This window comes from Prionailurus bengalensis, chromosome A3, assembly GCF_016509475.1.
Source record: "Prionailurus bengalensis isolate Pbe53 chromosome A3, Fcat_Pben_1.1_paternal_pri, whole genome shotgun sequence".
Classification (NCBI taxonomy): Eukaryota; Metazoa; Chordata; class Mammalia; order Carnivora; family Felidae; genus Prionailurus; species Prionailurus bengalensis.
In genome coordinates, this window is record NC_057354.1 from 50,455,153 (window position 1) to 50,477,493 (window position 22,341).

Below are 22,341 nucleotides of genomic sequence, written 5' to 3' on the forward strand. Positions count from 1 at the left end.
AAAGATGACAGGACACTATTGTTACATCATTTTTTTAAATAAGGGATTTTTAAAAAAATGTTTATTTACTTTTGAAAGAGAAAGAGAGAGCACGAGTGGGGAAGGGGCAGAGGGGGAGGGAGACACAACCTGAAGTGGGCTCCAGGCTCCTAGTTGTCAGCACACAGCCCAATGCAGGGCTTAAGCTCAGGAACCGCAAGATCATGACCTGAGATGAAGTCACTTAACTGACTAAGCCACCCAGGTGCCCCTGTTACATTATTTTTTTTAATCTTGAGGAACATTATTCTAAAATAGAAACATTGTTAATAAAATCATAGGTCTACTCCAAGATTCCTTAATATCTTTTGTAATATTCCATTCAGAAGGCAGAAAACTACCAGGTCTTTTCCTATGGAAGGGTGCAAATGGAATGCAATACTGCATTAGTGCACTGTACAGGTATCACAGGGAGGACAAGGAAATAATCTTTTAATTCCCCCTCTCCTCCATAACTTTTGCTGAAGAACTGCTCACTTGACATCCTAGAAACTATCTTGCTGAGTTCTGTCACTATAATCTAGAAGCAATGAATCTTCTCCAGTTAGCATAATGAATGTGACACTGCCTACATCCATCCTGTGGGAGAGCTAAAAGGACAAACCCTCAGCATTGCACATCAATCTATTAGAGAAATCATGCATATAGTTATTTTTTCTGTCAAGATCCTCCAATTTAATCTTTTTTAAATAGCTAAAATATAATCAAGGTCACATGGAACTATACACAAACATACCCTGTTCACTATTGTTCAGCTTCATAGCAACAACACCATGGGACAGTCAAGGGCACAATCACAGTTTTAAAAATTAAGAGTGAGAAGTAAACACAACAGGACATTTGCACAATGGCAGAGAATCCTGTTCTTGGCAGTAAACAGAAAATGATTGGCTAAAGAAATAGTTACAGATAGGCATAATCTAGAGTCTAAGTATCATAATCATAGGATATTTAAATGAGGATATGTATAACTATAGTTGTATGTATAGTTATACATATCCTAAAAGTCTAATATTTTACGTTAGTAGCTTCTTATATAAAGGTTAAAACAAAAACCTATGAAAAACCAACCTAAATCATTCTTTCTTTTTTCCTTAATTAACCATTTTACTCCAAGTTTGATTGAAGTCATGAGACAGTCTAGCTTAATGGCCTAGAAAAAGTTTTCTAGTTGCAAGATGCCTTAATCCTTAATTAATAAGCCCAAAGTGAACAATGAATTCGATATAAAAATTGTGAAACAAGGATATATTTCCTAGAATTTGAAAAACAGGAGACTTAAGGCAGATGGTTAACACCCAGAGCCCCTTAAGTTATATTAAAATGACACCCTGGAAATATCTTATAGCAAAACATAATTTTCTCTTAGATTTCATCATATGGGTGAAACTGTTCAGGCCAGTAAAGAATTCATGGGAGAGCTGCGTGGTTAGGCTGCACCAAGGCAATCCCCCTCTGAAGTATCCACAGAAGGAAAATGACTTGGTACCCTGTGGTTTGTACTTATCCTCAGCAAGACAGCCTAGTCCCCTTAACCCACTGTGTACCTGGGAAAAGATTGTAAAAATACTTCTGTAAGAGGTAAAGACAATAAGAACCTATAAGTACACTCTGGAAAGATGTGAAAATGTCAGAGAAGGAGCACCACATGCTGATTTTAACAGCTTTTTTACTGGAGGAATCTGTTGTGTATACACCATAGGAAAATTGTACCCCCCGCAACCCCCAGAAAAAGGTCATGCAGAAAAATTAGATTCATAAAAGAATGTAATTCAAAGTAGGCAAAAATATGGCATATGTTTAAAAAAAATATGCAAAATAATTTCACTACGGAATACCTTAATTGGCATGTGACTTAGTACTATTTACTATTAACCAGATCTGATTATTCTAATAAATCTCTAATATATCTTTTCTGGAATATCTATTTTTAAAATATATCTTTTTTTTAAATTTTTATTTTTAATTAATGTTTATTTTTGAGAGAGAGACAGAACACAAGTCGGGGAGGGGCAGAGAGAGAGGGAGACAGAATCCGAAGCAGGCTCCAGGCTCTGAGCTGTCAGCTAAGAACCCAATGTGGGGCTTGAACCCACAAACCATGAGATCATGACCTGGGCCAAAATCAGACACTTAATCGACTGAGCCATCCAGGCGCCCCTAAAATATATCTATTTTTAAGACAGAACATAAAACCTGTATTTGTGAATCCAGTATAAGCTATCTTGCCTGGTATCTTCATGGATCCAAGATATTAAAAGATTAATAAAATAATTCTTTAAAAACCTCAAGTTACAGATTTAACAAATAATATATTTCCTCAAGTTTTCTGGATTATCCTACTAAAAATAACTTGTATTAATTAATGTACTCTGGATTTCCAGATATAAATACCAGTCAATGGTTGGCTGGCCACTGAATCATAAGTAAAATTATTCTTAGAACTGGGTCATAATATATGGAATGCCTTAACTTTTCTTAGTTCAAACCCTGTAATTTTACCCTAAAATACATAATCATGTCCTTTTATGTGCTTTAAGCTGACATATTGACTGTGCAGTCTATACTTTGTAAGACAGCAGGTAACTCTAGCACAGAAGAAATTATATAATGTGGCATGGGGGATGACTTCAGTGGCATTATTCCATTTTTATTTATCCAGACTGTTGCTTTTAGCCCTGCATTAAGACCTCCTTGTATATCAGTTTCTAGTGTGTCACCAACCATCACACAGTCCCCAGGCTGTACTCCAAGGAGACTACAGCAGTAATAAAATATGGAAGGTGATGGTTTCTCTTCTTTCTGCTCTCCACCTACAACGATAGCATCAAAATAGGACTGGCAGGCACAAGCCTCGATCTTCTCCCTTTGGGTCTGGCAGTCTCCATTTGTCAGTAAAAGTAGGCGGACCTCCTTTCGAAGTTCAGTGAGCATGGCTTTGACATCTTCTGCTAGTATCATATGCTGTAAACGTGTAGATTTCCACAGGAAATAACATTCTTCAGCCAATATCCTATTGGCTGCACCACCCTTCGTTTCCTGGATTGCTTCTTCCCAATGTAAAGTCCTGAGATCAGTAATGCAAGTACTGGAAGGATGAAAACATTCCTTGCTGAGTTTAACTTGCACTTTGTCACAGATGGTTTTAGCTTCTTCTTTGTAATGGTATTTTGATTGTAAGAGCTTTATCACCTAAATAAAAGAAAATAGGTTTATTAGCACACTTCAGGTCTTTAATAGTCATGCCCTGAGAAGCCACACTCCTATAATCTCAGAGCAGAGATTCTAACTCCATATGTCTGCCTTAAGGCAGCTCTATTAGCACACCATTTGTAGTAGGAATATAAAAATATAGAGAATACCAGAGTGAAGATCTCCCAACCTCTCTCTACAGAACTCATTCATATATTTAACCGATTTCTATTCTAAGAAGTGTCTTCACAGATAGCTCATAACAACCCTTCATTTGGCAGTCCGCCATCTTTTATTCTGGTTATGAAGAAATAGAAAGAAAACTTATATTTATATTCAGTAAAAACATTTTAAATCCTCAAAACCATTATTTAGACTCTTCCAATAATAATGCTGGTTCATCCAACCTTTTCTTATCTATGTCCATTTTATGTTGTGAAGGCCTAAATTGACCACCATATAAAATGGAACCTAATTCTGTTCTTTTAGAAACATATATTCAGTTCTAATGTAATCAAGCATGTTCTGTGATTTCAGCCATTTAATGACCCAGTGCTTTGTCCAAACCTAGTTCTCCAGATAAAAATCTTCAACAAGTTCCGAGTCACACTCTGTTACACTGGTTCTGAATCCCCCATTAGAATTACATGCTCTCGCTCATGTTCCACATCTTTTAAATTTTTTATTTTTTTTAACGTTCATTTATTTTTGAGACAGAGAGAGACAGAGCATGAATGGGGGAGGGGCAGAGAGAGAGGGAGACACAGAATCGGAAGCAGGCTCCAGGCTCTGAGCCATCAGCCCAGAGCCCGACGCGGGGCTCGAACTCACGGACCGTGAGATCGTGACCTGAGCTGAAGTCGGACGCTCAACCGACTGAGCCACCCAGGTGCCCCAATGTTCCACATCTTTTTATCTTAGCTTTTATTGCATTAGATTCTTTTCTATTTGGCCTGTCTTCTAACATTTACTAAGACCCAATGCTCACATACATCATTTCTAACCTTTTCCACAACTCTGCAAGCGTTTTTGAAATGAAGAAATGGAAGTTCAGAACTGTTAAGTAACTTGCCCAAGTTGGGATTTAAATCCAAACTTGCCTACTTCCAAAGCACACATGCTTGCCTTTACACTATTGTATTAGGCAGTAGAGACCGGATCTGTTGTCCTTATGACATGATCTGGTGGGGAAAATAAGCAGGTATGTAACCACCATAAATGCTGGCTTGAGTGCCATGACAGTCATGTAAATAACAATGGAAATAAAATTCAAGAAGCAAGTCATTCCACAGGGTTATTGGATAAGGCTTGGCAGAGAAGATAACATTTAAACCAAGGTGTTAACAAGCCAATAAGATGGGCATGGGAGGATAAAATCATTCTAGACAGAAAGAAGAGCATGAACAAAGATGCAGAGCTTAGAATTTTGAGAACTGGGAAAGGTGAGAAGCAGAGTTCAAGATGAAATTCAAGGCGTGTGAGGGAGGATAGTAAGATATGGGGCTGGAGAGGCTATTTGCAACTGTTTGTGAAAGGCCTTCAATCTCAGGCTGGGCAGAGGCTACCCAAATCCCCTTGGTATGCAGTATTCCATAATGCCTATACCTTCATACTGTGATTAGGTAGACTTCTCTGTTTAAGAGCTTTATTTGACCACAGGAGCACCCATGCACATAGGCTAGGGTGGAAGTGGTACCCTGGGAAAAGGCCTCAACCGATGAGGGGCAGAAAATGGTAGATAAATATCTCTGCTTTCTTGTCCCTTGGAAAGGACAATGGAAGCATGTTCTCTTCATGCTGTGTCCCAGAGTTCCCTAGCTGTTCACACCAGTAACCTGCTCATTTAAACTTTCCTTCTTTGTATGATTCCACCACTCTCCTAGAGTACTTCCAAGGATCACCTCCCAAATGGATTACCTGCATCTGAAGTCCCTGTCTTAGGGACATCTGGGGAAAGATGACAACACCAAGACATTTTTGGATCTTTGAATGATGAGTGCAAGGCACATAACTGGGAACAAAAGTTATCTGTTGTTGGACCAAAGTGGTCAAACAAGTTTAAATGTGTTGCCCTAAACTATATCGGGAACAAGTAGTATGCTACTCACAAGACTGAATTCACAATTCACCTACTGAAAAGGGGAAAGAGATTAATAAACACATCATTCTTCCTTCAGAGTATAAGATTCACATCAAAAGCAAAGGAAATAGTGCAAAGGGCAAGATGGCGGAATAGCATGGAAGTTTTTTTTGCGTCTCTCATCCCTAAAATACAGCCATATCAAAACTAAACCATCCTGCACACCTAGAAAACTAATCTGAGGATTAACACAATTTGCACAACCTGAACCACAGAACTCAGCAGGCACGTTGCGCAGAGAGGTGAACTGGGGGAGAGAGAAGCTGCAGAGGGCAGGGAGCTGTTTTGCTTATGGAGAGAGGACGGAGATGGGAGGAGAGCAACCCCTCCCTGCCCGAAAGTAGCTAGAGAGAAAAGAAAGAGTTAGCAAGGGACTTAACAAAAAAAGGGAGAAAGGAGAAAGGAGAGGGTTTAAATTCCATTAAGACTCTATAAACAGGGGGAGCACAGAGCCTGAAACTCCACAGCTAGATACCTGGTGGTGCTCTGGTGAGAAAGGCAAATCACCAGGGGTAGAAAGTGAGGTCCTTGGCCCACATGGGGAGAGGTGGTTTCCCTGCTGGGAGGACATTTGGTAGAGGCAGTGTGGCCACCCCACAGGCAAAGGTCCCAGAGGATCCTGAAGAACAACCACATTTGCTGGTGCTGGAACAAGGACATTAAGTGGGAACCTGGGTGCCAGATGTGTGTTGTGATTTACCATAATCCCTGAAACACTGCTGCTACATGATTGTGAAAATTTTCTGGGGTGGGTAGGCACCCAACCACAGTCTTTGGGCAAAGGCAGGAGCATAGTTCTGCAAATATTACTGGGGGCAGGTGGGCACCAGGCCATTGCTCGGTAAGACTCTCCTCTATAGAGTCATAACAGGTCAAAGCCACAGTCCCTCAGAAGTGAGATGCAAAACACAGCCGCATCTAAGATAAAACTCAGGAGGGAGATGCTGGCCTGGCAACCTGACAGTTTGGTCACAGACAGTGTAAAAGCGGGAATGGACGGACTGGAGACAAAGGACAGGTGCCTGATTGCTGATTGGGGAGAACAGAATTCTGATACTAGAGACTAGGGAGCTGGGTGATACCATTTTACCCCTCCTGCGCAGGTGCATACACCGCTACACGTGCCACAACAATCCACCCCAGTAAGCTAAGAAGCGCCATCTAGTGGAGAATGGAGACATTACACTAAGCCCCACCCAACTGGGCCAACCTTGCTCTTCAGGAACACCACAAATCTCTCTGCCTGCTTACTTTACAGACTATAAAGTTCTTCATAGTTGAACTTCTAGCGGAAATCGATGTAATTTCAATCGTATTTCGGTCTGTTCACTGGTCCATCTATTCAATTTTTTTTTCTTTTCTTATTGTTCAATACAGAAAGAGAAAACATTCTCATTTTCAATTTTTGTTAAAAATATCTCTTTAAATTTTTTCTATTTTTTTTTACTTTTTGAAAATTTTCAAATTCGATTTTACTTCCATCATTTCATTTTATTCTATTTCATTGTATTCATTTTTCAAGTTTTCAAACATTTTCCTTTTTTTTCCTTTTATTATCTTTCCCTTTTTTCTTTAATCTGTCAAGCTCCTTTCAATAACCAGAAAAACAAACCTAGAATCTAGCATCATATATTTGATTTTATGTGTGTTGGTTTTAATTTTTTAATTTCAATTTTTTTTACCTTATTAATTCCTTTTCTTCCTTCAAAATGATGAAACAAAGGAATTCATCCAAAAAAAAAAAAAAAAAAAAAAAAAAAAGAACAGGAAGAAATGACACCCCCGGACTTAATCAACAATGATACAAGCAAGATGTCTGAACCAAAATTTAGAATCACGACAATAATACTTGCTGGGGTTGAAAATAGATTAGAATCCCTTTCTCCAGAGATAAAAGAAGTAAAAGCTAGTCAGGATGAAATAAACAATGCTATAACTGAGCTGCAATCTCGAATGTATGCCATGGCAGCAAGGTTGGATGAGGCAGAGCAGCGAATCAGCGATATAGAGGACAAATTTATGGAGAATAATGAAGAAGAAAAAAGAGGGAGATTAAGCAAAAGAGCATGATTTAAGAATTAGAAAAATCAATGACTCATTAAAAAGGAACAACATCAGAATCATAGGGGTCCCAGAAGATGAAGAAAGAGAAAAAGGGGCAGAAGGGTTATGTGAGCAAATCATAGCTGAGAACATTCCTAATCTGGGGAAAGACACAGACATCAAAATCCAGGAAGCACAGAGGACTCCTATTAGATTCAACAAAAACTGACCATCAACAAGGCATATCATAGTCAACTTCACAAAATACTCAGGTAAGGAAAGAATCATGAAAGCAGCAAGGTAAAAAAGCCCTTAACCTACAAGGGAAGACAGATCAGGTTTGCAGCAGATCTAGCCACAGAAACTTAGCAGGCCAGAATGGAGTGGCAGGATATATTCAATGTACTGAATCAGAAAAATATGCAGCCAAGGATTCTTTATCAAGCAAGCCTGTCATTCAAAATAGGAGAGATAAAAAGTTTCCCAAACAAAAATTAAAGGAGTTTGTGGCCACTAAACTAGCCCTGCAGGAAATTTTAAGGGGGATTCTTTGAGGGAAGAAACATCTCTCTCTCTCTCTCTCTCTCTCTCTCTCTCTCTCTCTCTCTCTCTGTATGTGCATGTGTGCGTGTGTGTGTATACACACCAAAAGCAACAAAGAATCGAAAGGACCAGTGAACACCACCAGAAACTCCAACTCTACAAGCATCATAATGGCAATAAATTCGTATCTTTCAGTATCCACTCTAAATGTCAATGGACTCAATGTTACAATCAAAAGACATAGGGTAACAGAATGGATAAGAAAACAAGATCCATCTATATGCTGTTTACAAAAGACCCACTTTAGACCTAAAGACACCTTCAGATTGAAAATAAGGGGATAGAGAACAATCTATCATGCTAATGGTCAACAAAAGTAAGCCAGAGTAGCCATACTTATATCAGACAATCTAGACTTTAAAATAAAGACTGTATCAAGAGATGCAGAAGGGCATTATATCAAAATCAAGGGGTCTATCCACCAAGAAGACCTAACAATTGTAAACATTTATGTGCCAAATGTGGAAACACCCAAATAAATTACAAACATAAAGAAACTCATCGATAGTAATACCATGATAGTAGGAGACTTTAACACCCCACTCACAGCAATGATCATCTAATCAAAAAATCAACAAGGAGGGGTGCCTGGGTGGCTCAGTCGGTTGGGCGTCTGACTTTGGCTCAGGTCATGATCTTGCGGTCCGCGAGTTCGAGCCTCGCATCAGGCTCTGTGCTGACAGCTCAGAGCCTGGAGCCTGTTTCAGATTCTGTGTCTCCCTCTCTCTCTGACCCTCCCCCGTTCACGATCTGTCTCTTTCTGTCTCAAAAATAAATAAACGTTAAAAAAAAAAAATCAACAAGGAAACAATGGCTTTGAGTGACACACTGGACCAGATGGACTTAACAGATATATTCAGAACATTTCATCCTAAAGCAGCAGAATATACATTCTTCTCCAGTGCACATGGAATGTTCTCCCGAATAGACCACATACTGGGACAGAAATCAGCCCTCAGCAAGTGCAAAAAGATCAAGATCATACGTGCATATTTTCAGACCACAATACTATGAAACTCAAAATCAACTACAAGAAAAAATGTGGAAAGGTAACCAATACTTGGAGACAAAAGAACATCTTACTGAAGAACGAATGGGCTAACCAAGTTAAAGAGGAAATTAAAAAGTACACGGAAGCCAATTAAAATGATAACACCAGAGCCCCAAACCTCTGGCATGCAGCAAAAGCGGTCATAAGAGGGAAGTATATAGCAATTCAGGCCTTCCTAGGAAGGAAGAAAGGTCTCAGATACACAACCTAACCTTACACCTTACAGAGCTGGAAAAAGAACAGCAAATAAAACCCCAAACCAGCAGAAGACAGGAAATAATAAAGATTAGAGCAGAAATTAATGCTATCAAACCCAAAATGAAAGAGTAGAACAGATCAATGAAACCAGAAGCTGGTTCTTTGAAAGATTTAACAAAATTGATAAACCCCTAGCCAGTTTGTTTCAAAAAGAAAAAGGAAAGGACCCAAATAAATAAAACCAAGAATGAAAGAGGTGAGATCACAATCAACACAGCAGAAATACAAACAATAATAAGAGAATATTATGAGCAATTATACGCCAATAAAATGGGCAATCTGGAAGAAATGGATAAATTCCTAGAAACATATAAACTACTAAAACTGAAACAGGAACAGAAAATTTGAACAGACCCATAACCAGTAAAGAAATAGAACTAGTAAACAAAAGTCTCCCCCAAAACAAGAGTCCAGGGCCAGACGGCTTTCCACGGGAATTTTACCAAACATTTAAGGAAGAGTTAACACCTATTCTCTTGAAGGAGTTCCAAAAAATAGAAATGGAAGGAATACTTCTAAACTCTTTCTATGAAGCCAGCATTACCTTGATTCCAAAACCAGACAGAGACCCTATTAAAAAGGAGAACTATAGACCAATTTCCCTGATGAACATGGATGCAAAAATACTCAACAAGATACTTGTCAACCAGATCCAATACATTAAAAAAATTATTCACCACGACCAAGTGGGATTTATACTTGGGATGCAGGGCTGGTTCAATACCCACAAAACAACCAATGTGATACATCACATGAATAAAAGAAAATACAAGAACCACATGATCCTCTCAATAGATGCAGAGAAAGCATTTGACAAAATACAGCATCCTTTCTTAATACAAACCATCAAGAAAGTAGGGATAGAAGGATCATACCTCAAGATCATAAAAGCCATGTATGATAGACCCACCGCTAATATCCTCCTCAATGGAGAAAAAATGAGAGCTTTCCCCTTAATATCAGGAACAAGACAGGGATGTCCACTCTCACCACTGTTACTCAACATAGCCTCATCAATCAGACAACACAAAGAAGCAAAATGCATCCAAATCAGCCAGAAGGAGGTCAAACTTTCACTCTTCACAGATGACATGATACTCTACATGGAAAAGCCAAAAGCTTCCACCAAAAAACTGCTAGAACTTATCCATGAATTCAGCAAAGTGGCAGGATATAAAATCAATGCACAGAAATTGGTTGCATTCCTATACACCAATAAAGAAGCAACAGAAAGAGAATCAAGGAGTTGATCCCATTTACAATTGCAACAAAACCCATAAAATACCTATGAATAAATCTAACCAAAGAGGTGAAAAATCTATACAGTGAAAACTACTGAAAACTTATGAAAGAAATAGAACACACAAAAAAATGGAAAAACATCCCATGCTCCTGGATAGGAAGAACAAACATTGTTAAAAAGTCTGTACTACCCAAAGCAATCTACATATTCACTGCAATCCCTATCAAAATAACACCAGCATTCTTCACAGAGCTAGAACAAACAATCCTAAAATTTGTATGCAATCAGAAAAGACCCTGAATAGCCAAAGCAATCTTGGAAAAGAAAACCAAAGCTGGAGGTTTCACAATCTCGGCCTTCAAGTTGTATTACAAAGCTGTAATCATCAAGACAGCATGGTACTGGCACAAAAACAGACACTCAGATCAATGGAACAGAATAGAAAATCCAGAGATGGACCAACGAATATATGGCCAACTAATAATTGACAAAGTAGGAAAGAATATCCAATGGAATAAAGACAGTGTCTTCAGCAAGTGGTGCTGGGAAAACTGGACAGTCACATGGAGAAAAATGAACCTGGACCACTTTCTTACATCATACACAAAAATAAACTCAAAATGGATGAAAGACCTCAATGTAAGACAGGAAGGCATTAAAATCCTCGAAGAGAAAGCAGGCAAAAACCTCTTTGACTTCAGCTGGAGCAACTTCTTATTTAACAAGTCTCCAGAGGCAAGGGAAACAAAAGCAAAAATGAATTCTTGGGACTTCATCAAAATAAAAAGCTTCTGCACAGTGAAGGAAACAATCAACTAAAAGGCAAGTGACGGAATGGGAGAAGATATTTGCAAACAACATAGCAGATAAAGGGTAATATCCAAAATCTATAAAGAACTTATCAAACTCAACACCCCAAAAATAAATAATCCAGGGGCGCCTGGGTGGCTCAGTCGGTAAAGCGTCCGACTTCAGCTCAGGTCATGATTTCATGGCTTGTGAGCTCGAGCCCCATGTCAGGCTCTGTGCTGACAGCTCAAAACCTGGAGCCTGCTTCCGATTCTGTGTCCCTCTTTCGCTCTCCCCCTCCCCCCCCAACTGTGCGCTCTCTCTCTCTCTCTCTCAAGAATACATAAAACATTAAAAAAATTAAAAAAAAAAAACAAAAACAAGTAAGCCAGTGAAGAAGTGGGCAAAAGACATGAATAGACACTTCTCCAAAGAAGACATCCAGATGGCCAACAGACACCTGAAAAAATGCTCAACATCACTCATCATCAGGGAAATACTAATCAAAACCACAATGAAATACCACCTCACACCTAGTCAGAATGGCTAACATTCACAACTCAGGCAACAACAGATGTTGGTGAGGATGCAGAGAAAAAGGATCTCTTTTGCACTGCTGGTGGGAATGCAAACTGGTGCAGCCACTCTGGAAAACAATATGGAGGTTCCTCAAAAAATTAAAAATAGAACTACCCTACAACCCAGCAATTGCACTACTAGGTATTTATCCAAGGGAGGGGCACATGCATCCCAATGTTTACAGCAGCACTACACAATAGCCAAAGTATGGAAAGAGCCCAAATGTCCATTGAATGATGAATGGATAATGAAGAAATGGTACATATATACAATGCAGTGTTACTCAGCAATCAAAAATAATGAAATCTTATCATCTGCAACTACGTGGATGGAAGTAAAGGGTATTATGCTATGTGAAATTAGTCAGAGAAAGACAAATAGCACGTGACTTTACTCATATGAGGACAGATGAACACAAGGTAAGGGAAGCAAAAATAATACAAAAATAGGGAGGGGAACAAAACAGAAGAGACTCTTAACTATACAGAACAAATAGAGGCTTGCTGGAGGGGTTGAAGGAGGGGAGACAGGCTAAATGGGAAAGGGGCATTAAGGAATCTATTCCTGAAATCATTGTTGCAGTATATGCTAACTAACTTGGATGTAAATTAAAAAATAAAAATAAAAAAGAAAAGGAAATATTGTTCAGGCTATTTTTGTTCATCAAAAAATGCAAGAGTTAAGAAAAGTCTTATTAGTCCAAAAAAAATATACCAATCCTAAGAATTTTAGATGAAGGCAAAGTTTAATTTCAATGAACAAACCAAGCTTCTTCAGCTTTCACACTAATGTCACCATCTTTTCTAACAATGTCAGTTGAATTACTCTTGAGCTATGATGGAAGGCCACTAAGTTTTAGCAACCCTATTGCTACACAATAAAAGAACACAGGCCCCTAGAAGTCCACAGTTCTTGAGCTTAAATAGGAGCTAGCTCATAGTTAGCAAACTGAAAGCTCCCCATAAACATCCCATTTCCTGTTACTGCAATTGCCAATTCATTTCTTATGTTCTCAGGGCTCTTAAAAAGCAGAATTAGCTTACCTTAAAGTGGAGTCTTCTAAAGGTATAGAATACCACTTTCAAGTTTTGCAATTTCTTCCAAGTATATCCTCTGAATTAACTTTTCCTTTTTTTTTTTTTTTTTCCACACAGCAGGTAATTACAGATTCACTTGGGATCACAAGTAGCATTTTAACATTAACACATTAGGGGAAAAGTTTATCAGTCATTTATACATTAATATTACTTAAAACAGAAATAACACCTATTGAATCACTAGATTTTATACCTGAAACTAATGTTAACATTGTGTCAACTATATTTCAATAAAACAAAAACACCTAAGTTGAATTAGTACACAATCTTAATGCCCCAACTGAGAAAATGAAGAGTAAAACGATCTCCAACTTGGAAGTGTGATGACATTTTATGCAAGGGGTAAGGCTGGCCTGAAAAGGATTCTGCGCACAGTTAAGCCCACTAAGTACTTAGGGGCATGAAGAAAGGAGCCCTAAGACAGTAAAGGGGGAGGGGGATCAATTTGATGTCATAAGACAAACTCAAACTTCTAGTTCAAAACTCTAAGACTCATCTTAACCAATACAAAAAGAAGACTCTATCCTACTCCTGCTTTCTGGACCCAGAATTAAAGTTAGTATCATCACTACTAGCTTTTAGCTGATTGTGATTGCGATTTAAACACTTTCTGAGGGATAGAGTGGGAACTATATAACACTTTACAATACTATGATAGTATATGAAGTGGCTGAATTCCAAATAAAAGGGAGTTAAGAATATATGCTCACAAGGGCACCTGAGTGGCTCAGTCGGTTGAGCCTCTGACTCTGGAGTTTGGCTCAGGTTATGATCTCATAGTTCATGGGTTCGAGATCCATGCAGGAAGGGCTCCACACTGGCAGCGTGGAGCTTGCTTGGGATTCTCTCTTTCTCTCTCTGCCCCTCCCCAGCTCTCTCTCTCTCTTTCAAAGTAAACAAAAACAATTTTTAATAAAAAAAAATAAAAAATACATGCTCACAAAATAGGACTGCCTGCATAGAGTCTACCAATTCAAGCAGCTCTTGTGCTATTTTAGCTCAAGTCTTTCCTCAAACATCATTTATTCTATGTGACCTATCTGACCAACCTATTTAAAATTACAATTCATTCTCCCCTCCACTTTTCTGAACATACTTATAAATAAATATACATCTGATGTATTATGTTCACAGTCATCCCCACTAGAGAGTAAACTCACAAATGCAGAAATCTTTTCTGCTCTGTTCACTGAGAAACTGCAATTTCCTGTGGACAGCTTCCTCTTGGGTAGTGACACGGACAGGCCTGAAGAGGGTGGAAAGAAAGAACTTTCCCAGAAAGGGAAATGGCTCCTTCTCCCCAAGCCCAAGGCAATGGCTAAGACCTTTCCTCCCCTTCTCCTTTCAATAAAGTATTTATGAAAGCTGACATATTACTTCTGAACAGGCCAACATTTATGGATGATGCTGTATTCTTATGTGATAAAGCATTCCTTTTATAGTCAAAAGCACACACAAACTCTGCTCATTTGATTGAATGTTTATAAAGGAGGTGGCAACTGAACCAAGTCTGGAAACCTGGATTTTTATTTATCCATCCATCCATCCATCCATCCATCATTTATTCAATATTTACCATGCATCAAATGAATGACTACAACAGTTTGTTCCCTCTTAAGAAGCTATTAAGTTGTAGGCATCTGAGTTACAAAACTTGTTAATATCCTTTGATAAGTATATCTTGAACAAAATACAGTGCTGGTATAAGGGAGGGTATAAAGACTAGGGAGAAATAGAATCTGACTTTTGTTCAGAAATTTTACTGTGGCAGGAATGTGAAGGATGAACTGGACATAGTGAACTTGGAGACACCACCACAGCAATAGTCTAGGTGACAGGGTGGATGGTATAATTCATCAAGTGAACATTGGATGGCATGTAATTTCCAGGTTTAAATTAAACCTGGTAAGCATACTGAGGACTAAGATCATTATTCAAATTTTAAAATAAGAATTTAAGATTTAGAGTGGTTACATAACTTGTTCAGGTACTTTCAGCTAGGTACTGGGAGAGCTGTGATTGAAACTCAAATGTCTAATTTTATTATTTATTTATTTTAAACATAATTTATTGTCAAGTTAGCTAACATACAGTATATATGGTATGCTCTTGGCTTCAGGAGTAGATTCCCATGATTCATCACTTACATACAATACCCAGTGTTCATCCCAAGTGCCCTCTTCAATGACCATCACTCATTTTCTGCTCCCCCCAATAAACCATCAGTTTGTTCTCTGTTTAGGAGTCTCTTATGGTTTTCCTCCCTCTCTGTTTGAAACTATTTTTTCCCCTTTCCTTCCGCCTTTGTCTTCTGTTAAGTTTCTCAAATTCCACATATGAGTGAAAACATATATTTGTCTTTCTCTGACTTATTTCACTTACCAAATGCCTGATTTCAAAGCATGAACTCTTGGCCTATAGCATTATTTGGCCTAAACCAAGAATTTAATTGCAATATACTGGGTCTGACCTGCCAAGAACACAAAATATGCCCCTGAGGTCAAGGTAAAGGGTATAAAGATAAAAAGGATAGTCAATAGTGTGGAATGCCTCAGTAAAGTCATTAAGACAGACTTAAAATGTCCATTGATTCTGGCAATTTGGGAGGTACCTAATGACCTGGCAAGTCTATTTCATTAGCAAGACAGAAACTGTATGTCAAGAGATTTAGTAATAAATAAAATGTGGAGATAATGTATATAGATTTCTTTTGAAAAACATGGTCGTCAACTGAGATAGGTAACATCTAGTGAAGAGAGAAGGATTCAAGGGAGGCATTCTTTTTAATGTTTTTAAGTGTGGGACAGATCTGAATATTCAGGAGTGGAATGCACCAACAAAGAGGATGAAGATCCAGGGAGTTAAAACCTAACTAATGAAGACTAAAGAGGTTGGAACACTCAGGGTTGGAAGGATTAGCTTTTGAAAGTGGGTTTTTCACATCTGATCACTCTTGGTTTTCTCCTTAGAGCTGAAGGCATTAGAAAGAAAAGGGGGATTAAGAGGGCTTGAAAAGCATGGGAAAGGTCTGACACATTTGTGGGTATGGAGAGGATGCTGCTGAGCAATGCCTCATGAAAGGAATGCTCTGTGAAGCACGGAGTTTGGGTGTCACCTCAGATATCTAAGGGTCACACCCACAGCAGGGAGACTGGAGGTGAATTCCTGCGGAGAAAATTCTCTGGAGTCAATTAAGTCCAGACTCGTCACTGACAGTTGCGTAACTTCTTGGGTCTCCTCAAAGATCCATCGAAGACCACTCAGTGCGGGTACGACCCTCCCGGAGGTCAACCGCGGAGAGGATGGCGCCTAGCTGGTCCGAACCTGCCCTGGCAAGAAGCCAGAAGCCAGGTGTCTCCAAGTGTGGTATGAACGTCCATGTTTGTGGGCGACTCTGCCACCGTGGCAGTTTTAATGACATCCTTTCACGTCCCAGAGCACTGGAAACAATTTCAAGAACCCAGCGTCCCAGAACCTGGGCGTAGCCAGGGAGGTAACCCAAGGGGCTGGGAGTGAGGGAAGGCAGCAGCACCAGCCAGCACCCCCTGCCCACTCGTCTTTCTTTCCCGATCCTTCCGACATGGGGCCAGGGGCCTCAAAGGACGAGAAGCCAGTGCCTCTGGGATGACCTGGCCCCGGTGCGGTTTCGGCGGAGATAGCACTGGAAAGGTCAGGGGTGGGAAGACACCAAGGGGACAGGAAAGCGCGTGATACAGGGTGGGCGCATTGACCCTGCCCGGAGGAGGGCCGCGGGAGTCGGGACGTTACCTCCAACATGCCTTTTCTACTCGCCCCGGCCGTGTCGATGAGTGTGTTGTCCAGATCAAAGAAAACGGCCCGTACCTGGTTCAAGACCATTCCGCCAACCGCGCGCGTACCGTTCCAACTCCGCCTCTGCCACCGCCACCCGCGCATGCGTGAAGAGGGACGGCGGGCACGGAAGACGTGGGCGGAGCCGTGAGGTCACCTGACCATTCCTTGCAGCGGGCGGGACTCCCGCGAGATGTCTCAATAGTGGAGTGTCTGAGACAGCGAGATACCGCGAGAGTCCGGAATCGCGGTCTGTTGGTAGCGACCGAAACGTGCCACTGTCAGCGGGCGGGTCGTATCTGAACAGCTTCAGAGTGAGGAAGATTAGTGGCGCAGTTTCCTTCGTAGCCTCTTTCTGCTTATCTCTGTTTTCATGTTGCCCTCCTGGTGATATCATAACTGCCCTGGGGAGGTTTTCTGTGCCACGTGCCGCCTGAGAAGGAGTCCGAGTAGCAGTGGCTTTTCCGTTTAGACGGGGTGGGGGGTTATCGCATGGGGAGCTGCGGGCGATTCCGAAACTTCGCTGGTGGTTTGCTAACTCCAAGTCGGGATGTGAGTGCGTGTGTCTAGTACCCTGAGTCTGCGGTTACGGGACAGGTCACGTCAGTAGCAGGAATGCGAAGGGGGTGCAGAGGTGTGATATTTACCCTACTAGAGTCCAGTAACCATGTTAGAACTGGAGCCCTCACCAGTACATTTTTGAAAGATGTAGTTTGGATTCCTTGAGACCCCTGTTTGATGGCTGTACGTGAAAGACCGAGGGTTCAGTAGTGTCTGCTGTTTTGTCCACTTTGATTGCTTTTCCCGTTGCATTTCCAGGCTTTTGGGTACTTCATAAATGGATAGTTTTCAGGTATGGCAAGGGGCTGAGGTATCTAAACAGTTTATTAACCTCTAGAAGGGCAGTAACAACTGCTTTCTACTCTTAGCAGAACAAAGATATTGAAATTAATCTCAAATCTTCTAAATTGTCTCTGTGGGGTAACTTTACCGAAATGTAGATAATATGGTCATCATTAATGACCAGAAATTGTCTATCAGGTAGGATAGGGCTGCAGGCAAAATCTGCCACCAGAATTTTGTTGGATCTCTGATCAGAGATTTTTTTTACATTTCTAAAAGTGATTGGAAGAAATCAAAAAAGGAGTATTCATGACACGTGGGAATTATGTGAAATGCAAACTTTAGTGCCCGTAAATGGTTTCATTGGGACGCAACCATTTATTTATATATAGTCTTTTGCTGCTTTTGCCCTGCAAGCAGAGTTGACTAGTTATACCTGAGACCATATGGCCTGCACAGCCATTTACTGTCTGGCACTTTGTAGATAAAATTTGCCCACCCCTGAGATACATGATTAACAGTTGGGCTGCTGGTGTTCAGTAGAATTAGGTCAGTTGTCTTATCTTTATGTTAATAGTTTTTTCTTCTGCACTGGCATATTACAGTTTCTGTATGTTTTAAGCAGAATTTTAGAGTTAACCTCTCTTTGCTACTGTTGAAAACAAAGATATTTATTCTTCAAAAACATGACCGGTTACCCTGTTGATGGGCATGGCGAGTCTAACAATTTTGGTCATTTAGATTAACAATCACTAAAGTTATAATTACTTAATTGGAGTTAACCTTTTTTAGTTGTCTGAGATGTCAGAATAAATTAAGCATAAAATGGCTTATAGGGTACATGAAGCTTAGAGGATTGAAGCAGGTGTGTGTGTGTGTGTGTGTGTGTGTGTGTGTGTGTGTGTTTTCCTTTTCTCATGTGCATAGTTTGTTGACTGAGTCACAAATCCAAATCCAAACTCAGAGGGCATATAGTAGTCTGTGTAATCCTTTTAAGGGGTTGGGTTTTTGACAGGTTTCTCTTCCTGACAAGTAGTCTAAAGGCATTCCATGACCTGTCCACCTTTGCTACTTAAAGGGAGGTGATGGTCAGAAACAGTACTTTAATTCCTTCTAATTAGATGTCTCAAGTCTTTAGGATGTTTTAGTTAATATTTGTGAACCACTGAGTTTTCCTATAGCATTTAAGATAGATTTACAGGCTCCTCATAGGTGGGCCTCAGGTACAGTACTTAAAGTTGGTCAGCTTGACAAGTTTAACACTAGTAACTAGAGGAGGTGTTATTTGTGGACTCCAAGTTCTAAGTAAAAAAATGGGTAATTGTGAGACTTGATGTAGTAACACATAAAATGGAAACTAAACTAACATTTCTTCTTCTGCGTTCTACACTGTGTGTAGTGGCACAACACTGTTGTGCCATTGCTGCTGCCCAGTGTTGGTCCTGGCCTTTCTTACCTTCAGGAAACTGTCAGGCCCTTCCTTCCCATCTCCTGTATACAAGTTCATTAAACTCCATGATCTCAGAAGAGAGGTTTGCCTTCTTGTTGGAAGTTTTCTCAGAAAGGGACATTGCTAGGTTGATAGCAATAAAATAGAAGCAACTGGAAGAGAATCACAGTTTCCCACTACATCTAGCTGTCATTAGTTGTATCCATCCACTTTGCCTGATACCCTTAAATGCCTTTCAGTTGTTCCCTACATCCCCAACCCTAGTTAGGGAAATCTTTTCAGCAGTTCTTCCTAATGCATCATCAAGATTTTCCCATCTTTTGAATCCACTCCAGTCAGCCTCTCAATCACAGTACTATACTGAAGCTACTCTTGCCAAGTTACTAGCAATCTTCACCTTACTAAATCCAATAGCCATTCTCTGCCTTCATGGTACCTATCCTATCAGCAGAGGGCACACTCCAGTTAACAGTTTACCAACATGCTACCAAAGTATTATCAGAATAGTGGTAGCTGTTATTCAGGTGTGTGCAGTTGAGCGCACACACACACACACACACACACACACACACACTTCTCCAGGGTTTATGTATATTTGCAATTCTACAATCCTGTGCTTCTTATACTAAATCATTCAGGGGACAACGACAGAAATATAAGTGTTTGTCTTTTCATAGTAAATACAGAATTGTTATCTTAAAGCTTGGAGTTGCAGTACTGAAACTATTCAGTACTATTCACTTGATTCTTTAGATTAATTCTTCAGGTTAATTTTATTGATTCTTTAGATTAATTCCAATTCTGTATATTTTCTTAATCATTAAAATTGATCAAGGATACGTTAAATCCTTAACCTATGTTATCTTTTACTAGACTTTCCTCTTATTTTGTTATTGTTGGTTAGTTGGATCTAAGTCAAATATTTATTTGTCTGATTGTGAAAAACAGAATTTGACTCTTTTACATCCATGGCCAAAATCCTGTGCACAGCAAAACGGCCAGTGTGTCCCAGAGACCAGCAAGGTTTGTCATTCTTCACTTTGAAACAATGATACCCTTGATAAGAGAGGAGGTTCCACTGCCTGTGGTAAGCCAGGTCCTACACTTCTGTAGCCTCATTCCTTTCCCTCTCTCAGCACATCAAGTGTCCTGGCCTTGTCCTTCAGGGGTCTCCATGTGCTGCACAGAGCTCCTCCTGGTGAGCAGTTTGTCTTAGCCTCTCAAGTCCAGTGCCTATTCTAGGATCCCAGGTTCTATTCCCCTACTAGGAGGAAGCAGCAACTTTTTTTTACAGTGACAGTTCGTTTTCTCTTATCAATGGGGATATGTTCCAAGACCCCCAGTGGATGCCTGAAATCATGGATAATACTGAACCATATATACAGTATGTTTTTTCCTATACATACATACTTAGGATAAAGTTTAATTTATAAATTAAGCACAGTAAGAGATTAATAACAATAGCTAATAATAAAATAGAATAATTATAAGAATATACTGTTAAGGAATACATAAATGTAGTCTGTCTCTCAAGATCTCTTACTGTACCTTCCTCACCCTTCTTGTGATGATATGACAAAATGGCCATGTGATGAAATGAAGTGAAAGATACAGGTGTTGTGATGTACACTTAGGCTACTATTGGCCTGATAATACATTAGAGGAAGAATCACCTGCTTTTAGACTGGTTGACTATGGGTAACTTGGTTGACCATGGGTAACTGAAACCCCAGAAAGTGAAAGTGGGAATGTATGTATCTCTTTATAGCCATCCAGGATGATTTATGATTCTATTTCTGTCCCATTGGACAGTCAAACCTATGAGGGCAGAGACCTATGTCAGTTAAAAAAATTTTTTTAAATGTTTATTTATTTTTGAGAGATACAGAGACAGAATGCAAGTGGATTGGGGCAGAGAGAGAGGGAGGCACAATTTGAACAAGGCTCCAGGGTCCGAGCTGTCAGCACAGAGCCCGACGCAGGGCTCGAACCCACGAGCCATGAGATCATGACCTGAGCCGAAGTTGGATGCTCCACCGACTGAGCCACCCAGGCATCCCAAGACCTATGTCAGTTTAACTCACCAGTGTATCCTCAGAGACTAGCACTCTAGAAAGCATATAGTAGGTCCTCAATAGGTGTATATATATTTAAATGAATTAATGGCAGCTTTGCTAGCCCCCCTCAATCCAGACCAGGGTCTGATGACTAGATCCATTTCATCTTCTCTTCCTCCACCTTACCTGCTGTGGGCAGAGATGGAGCAAACTGGAAAGTACATAGGGGGAGAGGTTAAAAAAGTGGGAGTTGGGAAAAGCTAAACTTTCAGAGTATATAGTTGGGAGAAAAGTCTAAGAAACATACAAGCACAGTACCTTCTCATGCCAGATAATTGTGATTTACAAGAACTTGCCTCTCAAGTTGTGTATTAAACTTCTAGTATGTGTGGCTTGTGCTTACCCATCTGCTTCCCAATATAGACTAAACCAAATGAGCTGTCACCTGCCACTGAAAACTCAGTGATGATGTGACCCAAACCCTAACCTGACTTAAGAAACATTTTATGCTCCTGCCGAATATCACCATCTCTATCTGGCAACTCTTCCCACCATCCCCACTTCTCAGTCCTTAAATCTGCAACCACACCGACTTTCTTGGCACTTCACTACTTCAATTCTTGTCTGTTATGCCCACATATGATACTCACAGCTAGGGATGCTTCCTTTTCCCTTCATCCCTTCAGTTGACTACTTCCTCCTCCTTCAAATCTGAACCTGGACTGCAGTAGCTATGGAGTCTTTCCTAACTGCTCCTCATTAGTACAAACTGGGGGTTAGGTGACCTTACAGCATTTAACACACTGTAATTTATCTGTTTGTTTACTTGTTCCATGCAAAGAGGTCGACCTTTAATTACTGAATCCCCAGGGCTCAGTCTAGGATCTCAAAAAACACTTATCAAGTAGGATGAAAATGACTGTTTAATTAAAATATATATAACTAAACTTACCATTTTAACCATTTTTGAGAATAAAGTTCTGTGGTATTAAGTGCATTCACATTGTTCTGCAACCTTTCCCTCCATTTCTAAAACTTTTTTTTAATGTTTATTTTTGAGAGAGAGAGAGACACAGAGACAGAGAGAGAGAGGGAATGGGGGAGGGGTGGAGAGAGGGAGGAGACAGAATCTGAAGCAGGATCTGTG

General features: G+C 40.0%; 1 protein-coding gene across 2 annotated transcripts; it reads right to left on the minus strand.

The window, feature by feature from the left end:
• Positions 1-1,691: 1,691 nt before the first annotated feature.
• Positions 1,692-16,986, minus strand: LOC122497555 (N-acetylneuraminic acid phosphatase). 2 transcript variants are annotated; one of them, XM_043604750.1, is made up of 2 exons: positions 16,878-16,986; positions 1,692-3,231 (listed from the first exon to the last, which is right to left on the minus strand). In XM_043604750.1, exons 1-2 carry the CDS (start codon positions 16,947-16,949, stop codon positions 2,575-2,577), a joined length of 729 nt encoding a protein of 242 aa, XP_043460685.1. In that variant the 5' UTR covers positions 16,950-16,986; the 3' UTR covers positions 1,692-2,574. The 2 variants fall into 2 exon arrangements, with proteins under 2 accessions (XP_043460685.1, XP_043460684.1); XM_043604749.1 differs by having other exon boundaries at positions 16,803-16,974.
• Positions 16,987-22,341: the final 5,355 nt, after the last annotated feature.